The 12,988-nt window shown below is 43.2% G+C and overlaps 1 protein-coding gene across 4 annotated transcripts in view; it reads left to right on the top strand.

The window, feature by feature from the left end:
- dock4b (dedicator of cytokinesis 4b) overlaps positions 1-12,988 on the top strand; it is a 41,844-nt gene that overhangs the window by 16,749 nt on the left and 12,107 nt on the right. For all 4 annotated transcript variants that reach the window (XM_085902584.1, XM_085902585.1, XM_085902583.1 and 1 more), the window contains 26 exons: positions 102-190; positions 1,787-1,912; positions 3,779-3,903; positions 4,244-4,406; positions 4,584-4,690; positions 5,599-5,752; positions 6,256-6,353; positions 6,419-6,502; positions 7,004-7,104; positions 7,194-7,275; positions 7,354-7,524; positions 8,367-8,559; positions 8,621-8,757; positions 9,326-9,460; positions 9,800-9,898; positions 10,107-10,201; positions 10,385-10,460; positions 10,575-10,675; positions 10,740-10,798; positions 10,879-11,027; positions 11,206-11,291; positions 12,027-12,122; positions 12,205-12,265; positions 12,342-12,435; positions 12,596-12,744; positions 12,827-12,913. In XM_085902584.1, the coding sequence (XP_085758710.1) occupies positions 102-190; positions 1,787-1,912; positions 3,779-3,903; positions 4,244-4,406; positions 4,584-4,690; positions 5,599-5,752; positions 6,256-6,353; positions 6,419-6,502; positions 7,004-7,104; positions 7,194-7,275; positions 7,354-7,524; positions 8,367-8,559; positions 8,621-8,757; positions 9,326-9,460; positions 9,800-9,898; positions 10,107-10,201; positions 10,385-10,460; positions 10,575-10,675; positions 10,740-10,798; positions 10,879-11,027; positions 11,206-11,291; positions 12,027-12,122; positions 12,205-12,265; positions 12,342-12,435; positions 12,596-12,744; positions 12,827-12,913 (2,917 nt within the window). The remainder of the gene's footprint in view (positions 1-101; positions 191-1,786; positions 1,913-3,778; positions 3,904-4,243; positions 4,407-4,583; positions 4,691-5,598; positions 5,753-6,255; positions 6,354-6,418; positions 6,503-7,003; positions 7,105-7,193; positions 7,276-7,353; positions 7,525-8,366; positions 8,560-8,620; positions 8,758-9,325; positions 9,461-9,799; positions 9,899-10,106; positions 10,202-10,384; positions 10,461-10,574; positions 10,676-10,739; positions 10,799-10,878; positions 11,028-11,205; positions 11,292-12,026; positions 12,123-12,204; positions 12,266-12,341; positions 12,436-12,595; positions 12,745-12,826; positions 12,914-12,988) is intronic.

Raw genomic sequence — 12,988 nt, 5'->3', positions numbered from 1 at the left:
AAGTAAACAGCTGACACCCCCCGTCACCACAGCAAACCTCCGAGATCGATCGAAGCAAGTGATAACATTTCACAATATATATATATTTTTTTTTTCCTCAGGTGTAACACAGAAAGTGAGTGGTTCCAAATTCACGAGAACATCATCAAAAAGGCCAACTCCAGATATAATCTGTCCGGATCCAACACAGGTAACTACTGCAATCCAGATTATGACATTGTTCAAAGTCGTTTTTGTCGCGAAAAAAGATGAATGGTAATAATTTGCGGGCCACATAAAATGATGTGTTGGGCCATATCTGGCCCCTGGGCCTTAGGTTTGACACCAATGTGTAATCCCATTTGCTATATACATATTTATATTTACGCCATACTTTCTTGTTAGAAATTTGTCTGTGTGAGTTAAATCATTCAAGTTAATCATAGGAAGCTGTACATCTCCTTTTCCGGCTATAAATGATGTTGCAATTTATTCAATTGGTCTCTTTGCCTGTGTCATCATAAGTCTGGTGCCGTGAGATCAGTCCACTTCCGGCCGGTCTGAGTCACCGTGTTGTTTGGTGCGCATTCAAGTTCTTCTTTCTGGAGGAGCAATTGAAAAGCTTCACATGGTCGTCTCTGCAGGAAGCCTGCCGGCGGTTGCAAAATGCATTCACACGCTTTGTATAAATAGCCGCGTACGCGGAAAACAGCCGCATCAGCGGTTTCTCATGGCAACAGGTTGGCCAGAGATTTGTAAAAAAAAAAAAAAATTCATGTGTCACAAAGATTGCGGATGGTCGCATTCACTTCACTCCAGAGCAGTTTCATACCTGTGAAAGGGGAAGCTGCATTCACAAATTCCCAAAAGTGCTTAGTCAGCAATTCTTTCCACCTTCCCCCGGTGAACAAATAATGACTGCGGAAGGACTCGGCAATGATAATTTATCATCCGCCTTCCCTCAAAGGCGTCTGAGGGATGCGGCAAAATTGTTATCTTGATGTATTTGGAGATTGGGTGTCTCCGAATATGAAGCGGAGATTGACGCTTTTTTTTTTTTTTTTTTTGTGGGGTTGTTGCAAACATTTTTTTTCCAGTGCATTGAAAGCGGTTGTTTCATAAGAGTGTTTGTGCAAGCGATGAGTCAGGGCCAGGTAGTTGCTTCAGCTCTCACCTCCATGCCAGCGTAGGCAAGCTCAAATGTTTTGTTTTGGACTTTCCTTCCACCCGCTCCACGAGGAGGCGGGCCGGGTGGGCCGAGGCCAGCGCGGGTTGAGGACGCTTTTGTCAGCCCGAATAATAATGACCGGCGTAGATGCTTTTGTGTGTCGGAGAAAGAATAACTCGCTCGCCACAGAGAAAACCTTTTATGTAAACGATCGTGGAACAAGTTGTCCCCCCCTTGGGTGGCTCCGCCCCGTAGGGTCCTCCACCGTTTGCGCGCCACTGCTCTGTGTACGTCCTATAATATCATTCTACATGTATGAGACATTTATTTCTCAATTTATCTTTCATTTTTCATGGCTTTGACTTGACTTCTCATAGCGTTTTCATCTCTCCGACAACAAAACCTCAAGCGTGACCTTTTCCGCACGCGCTATTATTCATGCCGACATTTCAAGTCGTCCCATAAGGGCAGCTTCGTATAGGGTGTGATTTTTAATATAAAAAATAATATAATATAATATAAAAAACACTTGCCAATGAGTCACAGGTGTTTTTTTTGTGTGTGTGTGTGCAGTGGGTGTTAGTGGTTATTAATATTAGCAACAAAAATCCATGTGAGATGCCTCCTTGTTTTTTTCAGGACTGGCCGTGGCTCTCCAGCTCCTCCATGGGGACATTGATCAGCTGAGGCGGGAGTACATGGTGCTCTTCACAAGGGGCGTGTCCATCACCAGAAAACTGGGCTTCTCTGATGTCATCATGCCAGGTGGGATAGCAGTAAGGTGGACATGATGTAAAGGGCGAAAGCTTTGGCGGATAAATGTTTTCCCGTCTGGACATCCGCTTCTCGCTCCGGGCCGCTGCTTCTTTCAATCCACTTTAAGCGACTTAACACATGACTTGAGGTTTGAACGCCAGCCAAAAATCCGTCATTTTGTGGCGGAAGGGCAACAGTAAGCTCTTTTATCATATCCTAGCTCGTTTATAGTCTCCCGAATCATATATTGAGACTCTTTAGATGTGCGGTATTTCACTTAGCTTTTGAAGTTGTAATGTCACCAATCACCACTAGATGGCAGACGTCTTAATTGGGCTACGTCAGTCGGCCCAATAATGTTTTTTTTTTTGCACGTTTGAAAATGAGGAAACAACAAACGTAGCACTTCAAAATGACTGAAACATATAAAAAACGATTATAACTCAAATTAGCCATCCCTGCTGCTCAGTATTGCGTATGGACTGTATAGATTGACCTGCCTTTTGAATAGCTACAGCGGTTGCCTTGGCAACATCGTCTCACACAGCTCGAGAGCAAATTACATATACCTGATTAAATATTCATATTAATTCTCAAGTGCGCGGTGTCGATAGGTGCTTGTCAAACGATGCAGATGCCCTTTTCGTCATGCATCACGACTACTAAAAAAAATATATATATATTGATATTTGGGATATTTTTCCAGGATGGCTGGACAAGTCTCCTTTTTTTTTTTTTTCCTTCCTCCCTTTGACATAAGCGAGGTGCACTGTCTGGTCACACAGATAAAGAGCAAGTGCAGACTGCGGCTCCCCCAGCGCCTCACTAACACAGATTTATGTTGGCTCCCTTTGTCTCTGCCTGACTACAAACCCCTTCCACTCTCTCCCTCTCCATTACTGACCAAGAAAGTCTGCCTCTGGGCAAAGGAAACCGTCCCGCTCGCTCGCTCGCTCGCTCGTCTGTGGGTGACTGCATCATTTGCTCATTTTTTTTTTTTTTTTTTTTTGCAAACCAACCCCCCACCAACCACACCTTCTCCTCTTCCCTTTTTTTTTTTTGCCCATTGTACCCAAGGTAATTGAGTCTATACTTACCTGCCCATATATTTTTTTTTTCTCTCCATTTGTGTCTGTGCGCTTACAGTATTGGATGCTCTTTGTTGCTATGGTTACCACTGTCAAGAGCGGCAAATCGGTAAATAGCAGGCAATGAACGTTGACCCGAGATGGCAATATACATTTAACTAATAAATAAATAAATAAATAAATAAATAAATGAAATATATTTAGAACTGTAAAAAATAATTCATGGGACTAATAAAAGTTATATACGGGGGTCAATCGTAACAGTTAATATGATTTACTGTTTTTTAAAATTTTTTAATCATCTTTCTGAACATGTGAGTCCAACTAATCTCTTTGCACAGTCACCTTCCTTGCCATGGAGGCAATTAGCTTTATTTCTTAACCTGTTAGAGTGACTACATTAGCCCCGTCAACAATGACAAAAAGCCGACCTTGGAAATATCCTCAACTTTATCGGCCGTGTTATTAGATTAGAGTCCCTCATGTGATAATAAAATACAAAAGGACAAAAACACAGTGAGTTAAAGTCGGGGGTTTTTTTTTGTGTTTTTTTTTTTTTGTAATTTACTCGCTACTGACGTCTAAGTTCAAATGTACATAATAGCCGCTAAATGTCAGGTCACTGGCTTTGATTTAACGACAACACAAAATGTAGCGTTAAGTACTAGTGCTGTCAGAATGCATTAACACACACACTCGCAGACACAAATGTCTCACAGCTCATTGGTAACACTGCTTGTTTTTTTTTTGTGTTTTTTTTTTTTACAATCAATGTCTGGTTTTGTAGGAGAGATGAGGAATGACCTTTACGTCACGCTGGAGAAAGGAGAGTTTGAAAAGGGTGGGAAGAGCGTTGCCAGAAATGTGGAAATCACTATCTACTTGCTGGACATTGATGGACACATCCTCAAGGTACCAAGACGAATATTTACGTGGTGAATCGTAGACCAGTACAAGTTCAAATTGACTTTTATCCAATTAGTCTGGAAGCTGGTTCCAAATTTTCAATGAGTCTCTTCTCAGCAGTAAACACCTCCAATTTGAGTCCTTAGTTAACTTAGCTTGTCCCTTAATGGCTTCTTATTTTTAGATGCTAGAGCGAAATTTTTCATTTAAATATGGCTGACCCAGATGAGAGCCGCACCTCCAGCGTGTTGCTCATCTCCGAGCGCTTCTGCTTCTTTGCTTTCCGTATGGGACAGAAAATAGAAATGCATGGAAACCATTGCATTTATTTATTTTTTCCTTTCAGAGTCACGTGACCGCCGGCTCGGGGGAACCGGGCGGGGACGAATATCACTCGTTGGTGCTGTACCACAATAATAGTCCCCGCTGGGCGGAGCAGATCAAGCTGCCCATCCCCGTGGACATGTTCCGGGGATCGCACGTGCGCTTCGAGTTCCGACATTGCTCCAGTAAGAAGCCATGGAGAAAAATATATAAATATATAGATAAATAAAAATGTTAAAAAATAAATATGAAAAAAATAGAAAATACAGTTTAACAAGAAAAAAATATTAAATATATATATATATATATATATATATATATATTTGTTTATTGAGCCTATCCATGTTGGCCTTTCTCTGCAGCGAAAGAGAAGGGAGAGAAGAAGCTGTTCGGCTATTCCTTTGTACCGCTGATGCAGGAGGACGGAAGGACTCTGCCAGATGGCACCCATGAGCTCATTATCCATAAGGTACTGGCTTGTTTGCCCTCTGCAGCAAAAAAAAAAAAAAAAAAAAAACCTGACTCAGTTGACAAAGCTTCTATATTGTCTTGGCTGTAATTTCATTTCATCTTGGTTCCAGTTTCTTAAGCCTCCCTATTTATGCACACAAGCTATTTGTGTGCATCTTGCAGCTTTCCTCCCAAATGGAATCGTAGAGTGTATGATTACGTGATTCACGCCTTCTCGGTGCATCCTTTCACTATTTAACGCCACGGGCTGTCCAATAAAAAAAAAAAAATCATGTGACACTTCTCACTCACTGCTTTTTAAAAGCTGAGTACCTCATCTGTATCCTGGCGTGGCCCGTATTAAAGACGCACGCTCGTCGCTTCAAATCTTTTTAGTGGTGACACATCAAAAGCCAGGAGCAAATAAACCATCCCAAAATCGGCATTTAAAAAAACAAACAAAAAACATCCCGCTTGGGCCGTAATTGCAGGCTGCAGGCAAAAGGGGTGTGTGTGTGTGCGCAAACCTCAGGCACAATGACGCGCACGCCGCATTGATTTATTTGTCAGCCCGCCGGACACGACAGTCACCCAACGTCTGATTTTTTTTTTTTTAATGTATTTTTACTTCTCTGCTGGCTATAGGCCATCGGTAGCATTGTCAGATTCTTCTTTAGTTGGGGGGGCGGGGCTAATGTCAGATGAAAGTTGCCGAAGAGCTCAATGAAAACTTCCATGGCCTAGTTTCTCGTCAGCCCCAAAATAGATGCTGAAGCAGCAGTCCAAAATATGCCAAGCTTTCGAAGCTCCAGCGGTCTAAGGCACTGGACGCTCCATTAATAAAACAGAACCGTGTGATTCCCTAAGGTGACCTTTTAGGTACCGACAGGTGGAACTTTATTTTTTATTTTTTCCTCATGTGTCCAGTGTGAGGAGAACACCAGCTTGGCAGACTGCACTCGCTATCTGAAACTGCCTTTCTCCAAAAGCAACATCCCGTCCAATAACCAGACGCTAAAAGGCACCAAGGAGTCTTTCTGGATCACCAGCTTCCTCTGCTCCACCAAGCTCACACAAAACGGTGAAAAGTCTTTTTTTTTTTTCTTCTTCATATTGGAAGCTTGCCTGATGAATTGTGGTTAAACTCAGTCTGGACTGAACGTAATAGTCACAAATAAAATGGCAGGCTGAAAGCAAGGGAAAAACATTTTGCTTTGGTTTTCCTTACTTGGAATCCTGAAATTATTTTTAAAGCGGGTGCGTCCCTGCGTTCTTCTCTGTGAGTTCCACAGATGATTTTATCATTCATGAGAACTGTGACTTCCTTTGATTGACTGTAAAAATAATTTGCTCTTGCGTAGAAAAATGCTTTGTGTACGACAACCCCCAAAAAATAAAAAATAGACGCCTCAGGTTCAATCCAATCTGAAGAGACAAGCGAAATAATGTTTTATTCATGTTTTGGGCGACGCCGGGAAATATGCGGCTTCACTTGAAAACGTTTGTTGGGATGTGCTTTTTACCTTTGGTCGATGTAATTGAAGACGGCGGCCGTGTTGATGCGGCTTTTTTTCCACATCTCAGGAGATATGCTGGACCTGTTGAAGTGGCGAGCGCACCCCGAACGGATCAACGAGAGCCTCTCCAAGCTGAAGGAGATCGACGGCTCGGAGATTGTCAAGGTAAGGCTCGTAATCGCAGCTGATTGACCTTTAACCTTTAATGTGTTATTTTTTTTTGGGGGTAGTTTCTACAAGACACTCTGGACACACTATTTGGTATTCTGGATGAGAGCTCCCAGAGATACGGCCTCAAGGTGTTTGACTCTCTGGTAAGCGCTTTTCTTGAAGAATAAAAACGCTGCACCTGCTGTGGGAAGATGGAGAGACGTAAACACATGAGAACGGCGTGAAGCAATCTGGCCACGGTCACGCCGCGCTGCTCTGATAGATCTTTGTCTCGGAGCACATGTTCCCTGCTCGGCGAGGTGCTCAGAGCGATGGGAAAAAAAAAAAAATCTGCCGGATACGATTGTCACCTTTCCATGTAGTGGAAAAAACAGTACATTTGGAAAATTACTGCGCGATTGAGTATACCAGGTATTAAAAGTATCGGTGCGTTCTAAAAAAATACTAGTTTGAAAAATAAAAAATGATTGATCACTAATCAAGGGATGGCAAAATCTGTATATTTGGGAAATGACTGCGCTATCGAGTACGATACCAGATATTGAAAGTATCGGTGCTCGGTATCGGTGCGTTCTCAAATTGTGAAAACTCATTTGAAACAATGAATAGATTGAGCATCACCAATATAATGCTGTCTCTGGCAGGTCCACATCATCAACCTTCTCCAAGACAGTAAATTTCAGCACTTCAAGCCGGTGATGGACACCTACATTGAGAGCCACTTTGCAGGAGCTCTGTCATACAGGTGAGTTGAAGAAAGAACTCCAAATGTTTGGGCGCCCCCTTGTGGCTACACAAGAGAGCAGAGTAACTATTGAGAATATTCTACCGAAGGGACCTGATCAAAGTTCTCAAGTGGTACGTGGACCGCATTGTGGATGCCGAACATCAGGAACATATTCAGCAGGTGCTCAAGGTACGAGACCATTTATTGATGAACATTATTATTGTAGGGGATGTGAAGTCTAGGTATTTTTTTAAATTTCTTTTCCAGGCCAGCGAATACATCTTCAAGTATATCATCCAGTCTCGCCGCCTCTTCTCCTTGGCAACGGGGGGTCAAAACGAGGAGGAGTTCCGCGTGTGCATCCACGAGCTCTTCATGTCCATTCGCTTCTTCCTCTCGCAGGAAAATAAAGGCACCAGCCCGGTGGCGCAAACACAGGCAAGTGCAAATCTGGAGTCGGCATCTCAGACACACACCGTGCAGTTTCGATTCAATCGTTTCACGCTCCCAGCGGGGCTGGAGTCAAACTGCGCTGTGGCTTCTTTTTTTTTTTCCTCCCTGCTGGGAGAAGAGGCAGAGAGGCCTTCACAGATTTCAAAAAAGAGCAAAACAAACGGGATGAGGATGCCAGTGATGGTGGAAATGATGAAAATTAGCTCGCCGCTGAAATGATTATTACTATACTATTCCAGTGGTGCCCTCTTCAGGCATGTATGGAAAAAAAATACCTTGGACCTTAACTGAATTGCTAAAAAAAAAATCACATTTTTAATTCCACGTCATTCCATGTCATTCCATAATTTGCACCAACCTTTTTTTTTTTTTTTACCAATATCATTCTATATCCTAAAATAGTATTTTTTTTAATTATTATTATTATATATTTTTATAATTTATTATTATACTATATAATATTTTTAGTATCATGATTCAAAAGCATTATTCAATGTCCATCCACATTTTTCATCATCACAAGCACTGAGCAATAATCAAAATCGCTTGTTTACGCTCCTGCATAGTGACGATTAAGAACGCACTTTTTTTTTTCCAATTTTCCAAAATCTCAGTTGAAGGAAAATATAATGAATTTTGCATGAAAAAAAAAACCATATTGGTATGTGATCTTGAGTGTGCTCACTTAAATCCCTATTATAGGCCCATTTGTAGCTTGAGTGCTTTTGGCTGCTAAGAGTCAAGCAAAGGATTTTCAGTCTTAAGGGAAAGTGGCTCTTTAATTTCCCCGCGCATGCATAATTCATCCGACACGCTTCTGCGCACAGGCGGTGTTCCTGCGAACTTTCCCGGTGGTTTACGGCGAGCTTCTGAAGATCTTCACGGTGCGCGAGGTGGCCGGCTTCGTGCGGGAGACGCTGGGCAGCCTTCCGGCTATCGTCCACGCCGACTGCCCCTTGGAGGCCGTCAAGCTGCAGTGCCTTGCCAAGACGGTGGAGAGCCAGCTGTACATTAACCCAGGTGAGGGAGGACATTCATCTCGGGAGCGACAAGTTGATTTGTTTTTTTTTTCTTCTCCTAGAATCGAGGTGCATCCTGTTGCCGGTGGTGCTGCGCATCCTGCAGGCTCACATGCAGGAGCAGCGAGACCTGATCATGTGCGCTCGCATCCTCACCAGCATGCTGTCGCTCATCAAGAAGGAGGAGAACGGCACCTCCGTGAGTATTATATATATATTTTTGGAGCGAGACGGTGTACATCAATGAAATGAACCGATATCTTTGACGTCTATAATCGTCAATGGCACTGAATGAGGTTTTTTTTTTTTCCTCCTCGATTTAGTTCAAAGGATGCACAAGTGAATTATGGCCGGTATAAATGGCCGGGCAAAAACGAAAAACCTTAAAACGGTAGGAATTAGTCTTACAGCAACTGCAGTCGCAGATTGCTTTGTTTTGCAGCCTTCAGCTCAGTTTGTCCGAGCCGAGCTAGCCGCTGCGCGCTAATGAGAAGCATCAATTCGGGACTGCTCTTTTGGGTGTGTGTGTATGCGCACGGGGTGGACACACACACATGGATAGGTACCACATCTAAAGCGACGTGACAGCTGTGACAGCCCAGAGCATCTTCTCATTATGGCTCGGTCCAAAGCCTGTCACCTGTCTGTCTTGTCAGACACACTGCAATCTTCTTTCAAACTTCTATTGTCACCTCCTCAAATCATGCCAAACCGTCCCAAACTGTCCAAAATGCAAATGTTTACACGCATGTGTTTTTCTTTGGCAGGAGCCGGTGGTCTCGGAAGAAGTGGACCTGATTGTGGAAAGCCTGCTGGGAGTTCTTCTCAGGACCATTCTGGAAATCAGCAACCGACCGCAACCTGCCGGCCCTGCCATGAGACTTCAATTCCAGGATGTCACTGTATGTGTGTGTGTGGCAAGTCATTATAGATTTGAAATGAAGTTGCCGCAGTGACCACTATAATTGTGCCAACATCATTAACACAAATGGCTGTAATTAAGATTTACAATGCAACACACACTCGGGAAATGTGTGTGTGTGTGTGTGGGGGGGGGGAGAATAACGATGAGCTCATCATTGACACGTCCTGAAGGCTCCTCGAGGAAATAAATGTGCGTGCGTGTCATGTCTCCACATAACTTGCGGCTAAGTTAATTAATTAGTCAATGCTACTGAATTTGATCAATCATTTCCTTGCCGAAAAAAAAACGAAACAAAGCCAATCTTTCTGTGCGCTAGGGGGAGTTTGTGGCGTGTTTGTTGGCGCTGCTGCGACAGATGAGTGACAGACACTACCAGCAACTGCTGCAGGCCTTCGGCAGCAAAGACGACTTGAGGGTACGAGCTGCGATTCCCTGTTTGATTTTTACTGTCACACTAAATAGAAAAGTAAGAGAATGACACTTTGGGTATTTAGAACAGCCTTAAGAATGGTCTGCTAGCTTAATGCGAATATATCATGGGAAAACACCATTGGAACACAAATGGTGCTGCAACACAAGTTGACTACAGGAACTAATAGCTGGAGGGTTTTTTTTTGGTGCAGGACTTCCTCCTTCAGATCTTTACAGTCTTCAGGATTCTCATCCGACCCGAGATGTTCCCTAAAGACTGGACTGTCATGCGACTGGTTACCAACAAGTAAGCTCCTTGTTATATTCCAAAGACATTTTTTTTTTGTACTTTCTTTCTCCCAAGTTGCTTCTCTACAGCAAAGATTTTTATTTTGAAAAATAAATCAAGGGCCACCCACCTCTGTGCCGGAGCTTTCTTTATTTTTATTTCTTTATTTTTGTGAGTGACTCTCTGTGGTGCTGCTTACAGCGTCATTATCACCACCGTCCTCTACCTCTCCGAAGCCCTGAGGAAAAACTTTCTCAATGACAAGTTTGACTACAAGGTAAGGTAAAAAAAAAAAAAAAATCAAAAAGAAGCCTACAAGCCGCTAAGCAGCTTTTTTTTATGGGCCTTAAATCAAACTGATGTTCAGTGTTTTATTTATTTTTTCTTCCAGGTGTGGGATTCGTATTTCTACCTGTCAGTTTTGTTTATCAACCAGCCCTGCCTTCAACTGGAGTCGTTTTCTCCCTCAAAGAGGAAGAAGACTTTGGAAAAGTAAGTTGAGGATTACAAGTGGGCACGTCCACGCCGCGTCACGCCGTGTTCTTGTACCGCGTAGGTACGGCGACATGAGGGTGATGATGGGCTGTGAGATCTTCAGCATGTGGCAGAATTTAGGTGAGCTGATTCGAGAAATGAGACGGTAGAGATATAGGAAGTTAGATTCAAGATATTTTTTTGGGGTCGCACGTCTCCAGGGGAGCACAAGTTGAACTTCATCCCGGCGATGATCGGTCCGTTCCTGGAGGTGACGCTGGTGCCGCAGCCCGACTTGAGGAACGTCATGATCCCCATCTTCCACGACATGATGGATTGGGAGCAGAGACGCAGCGGCAATTTTAAACAGGTACACTCCCAAGCTGTAAGTTTGAGACTTGAAGTTATCTGCCCTTTTTTTATTTATTTATTATTATAATTGTTTTTTATTTGATCAAATTTAATTTTATTTATTTGTTTTTTTAATTGGTTTGTTTGTTTGTTTATTTATTCATTAATTATTATTATTTTTTTAAATTTGTATGTAGGTGGAGGCAAAGTTAATCGACAAGCTGGACAGCCTGATGTCAGAAGGCAAAGGCGATGAGACGTACAGGGAGCTCTTCAACAGCATGTGAGTCGGACACATTTATTTATGACGGATCAACATGTGCCATTTCGATTCAAAACAGAATCATAAGGTCCTCACAAAACATGAATCGGGTTCCTATTTCTGTTTACATGGCTAATGTCAACCAAAGATGTTTTTTATCGAGCTTTTCTCTTCATAACAAAGAGATGCGTGAAGATGACTTTGGTATCCTAGCAACTAATAAGCCTCGCTAGAAACAAACACATTCTTTTTGTTAGCTTTGAATGACTTCAAGGTGTATTTATGGGTCCCTAATAAAAAGGTGAGTGGTTGGCGGGAGGGGGGGGTCAGAGTTCATCTCCACTTTGCATATTCACACACTGTGTCCAGTCTTGGTCCACTCCGTCCTTGTCTTTCCAGGTTTGTGCTCCTGCATGCTTAATGTGCGTGTACATCTCATTTCTTTCAAAATGTTGTCCTTCAGTCCTCCTTAGTGAGCCGTTGACACGTTTTTTTGTTTTTTAAAGCGCTACTAACCCCAAAACTAACCCGAGTGTGCATGCGTGCCGGTATTAATCGTATTAATTTATCCCGCCTATGCCTTCCCGCCTGGAGTAGAATTCCTCTGTTTGGTCCGTACCCGAGGTAAGACGCTCTTCTCGTTGTTCTCTCGGTTTGTCGTCTTTGTGAGTCCAAAAATGCTCCTCAGTTGTTGTCGGGGTCCAGTGTCTTTCTATCTCGTTTTTCTTTTTTCTAACCTCATTCGTCTTTTGACAGCCTGCTGAAGAAGATCGAGCGGGAAACGTGGCGGGAGAGCGGCATCTCCCTCATTGCCACCGTCACCCGATTAATGGAGAGGTTGCTGGATTACAGGTGAAATGAATTTTTAAAAAAATCTGTGAATTTAACAAAAAAAACAATTCACTCTTCCCCGCTTTGCTGAATTTTGTCACAGGGACTGCATGAAGCTTGGGGAAGTGGATGGCAAAAAAATAGGATGCACCGTCAGCTTATTGGTGAGTACCCGGCAATGCCGAAACACGGGAATTTGGATTCGTGTGATTTCAAAAATGACATCCGGTCTCTGTGCAGAACTTCTACAAAACCGAACTGAACAAGGAGGAAATGTATATCCGGTACATCCACAAGCTGTATGACCTCCACCTCAAGGCGCAGAACTACACAGGTAACCAACCACCAGAAGTTTTAGTTGATTTATTAGAACACCTGTGTCAAACCTAAGGCCCGGGGGCCAGATACGGTCCGCCACAACATTTTATGTGGCCCGCTTTGACAAATTGTGCATCGGGTGTCCAAGAATAACCTCGAGCCCCTAATCAATGCAGAGGCGTCTTACACCCTGCTGCTGTACGACGAGCTCCTGGAGTGGTCGGACAGGCCCCTGCGAGAGTTCCTCAACTACCCCATGCAGAGCGAGTGGCAGCGGAAGGAATTTTTGCACCTCACCATCGTTCAGAACTTTGACAGAGGCAAGGTGAGCAGTGGAAACCCGGCGTTGACCTTGAATTTCGTAAGAAACTTGTCGTCCAAATAAAGCCTGTTTTTGGTGTTATCAGTGTTGGGAGAACGGAATCATCCTGTGCCGAGAATTGGCCGACCAGTACGAGTCCTACTATGACTACAGGAACCTCAGCAAGATGAGGGTGAGAAAGCCACGCCAAATATATATATATATATATATTTTTTTTTTTTTTCAATTGCCTTTTCATGGATTTCAA

This window comes from Syngnathus leptorhynchus, chromosome 21 (assembly GCF_054491065.1).
Source record: "Syngnathus leptorhynchus isolate UIUO chromosome 21, UIUO_Slep, whole genome shotgun sequence".
NCBI lineage: Eukaryota > Metazoa > Chordata > Actinopteri > Syngnathiformes > Syngnathidae > Syngnathus > Syngnathus leptorhynchus.
The sequence above is the reverse complement of the archived record's forward strand: the minus strand, read 5'-3'. Positions and strand labels throughout refer to the sequence as shown.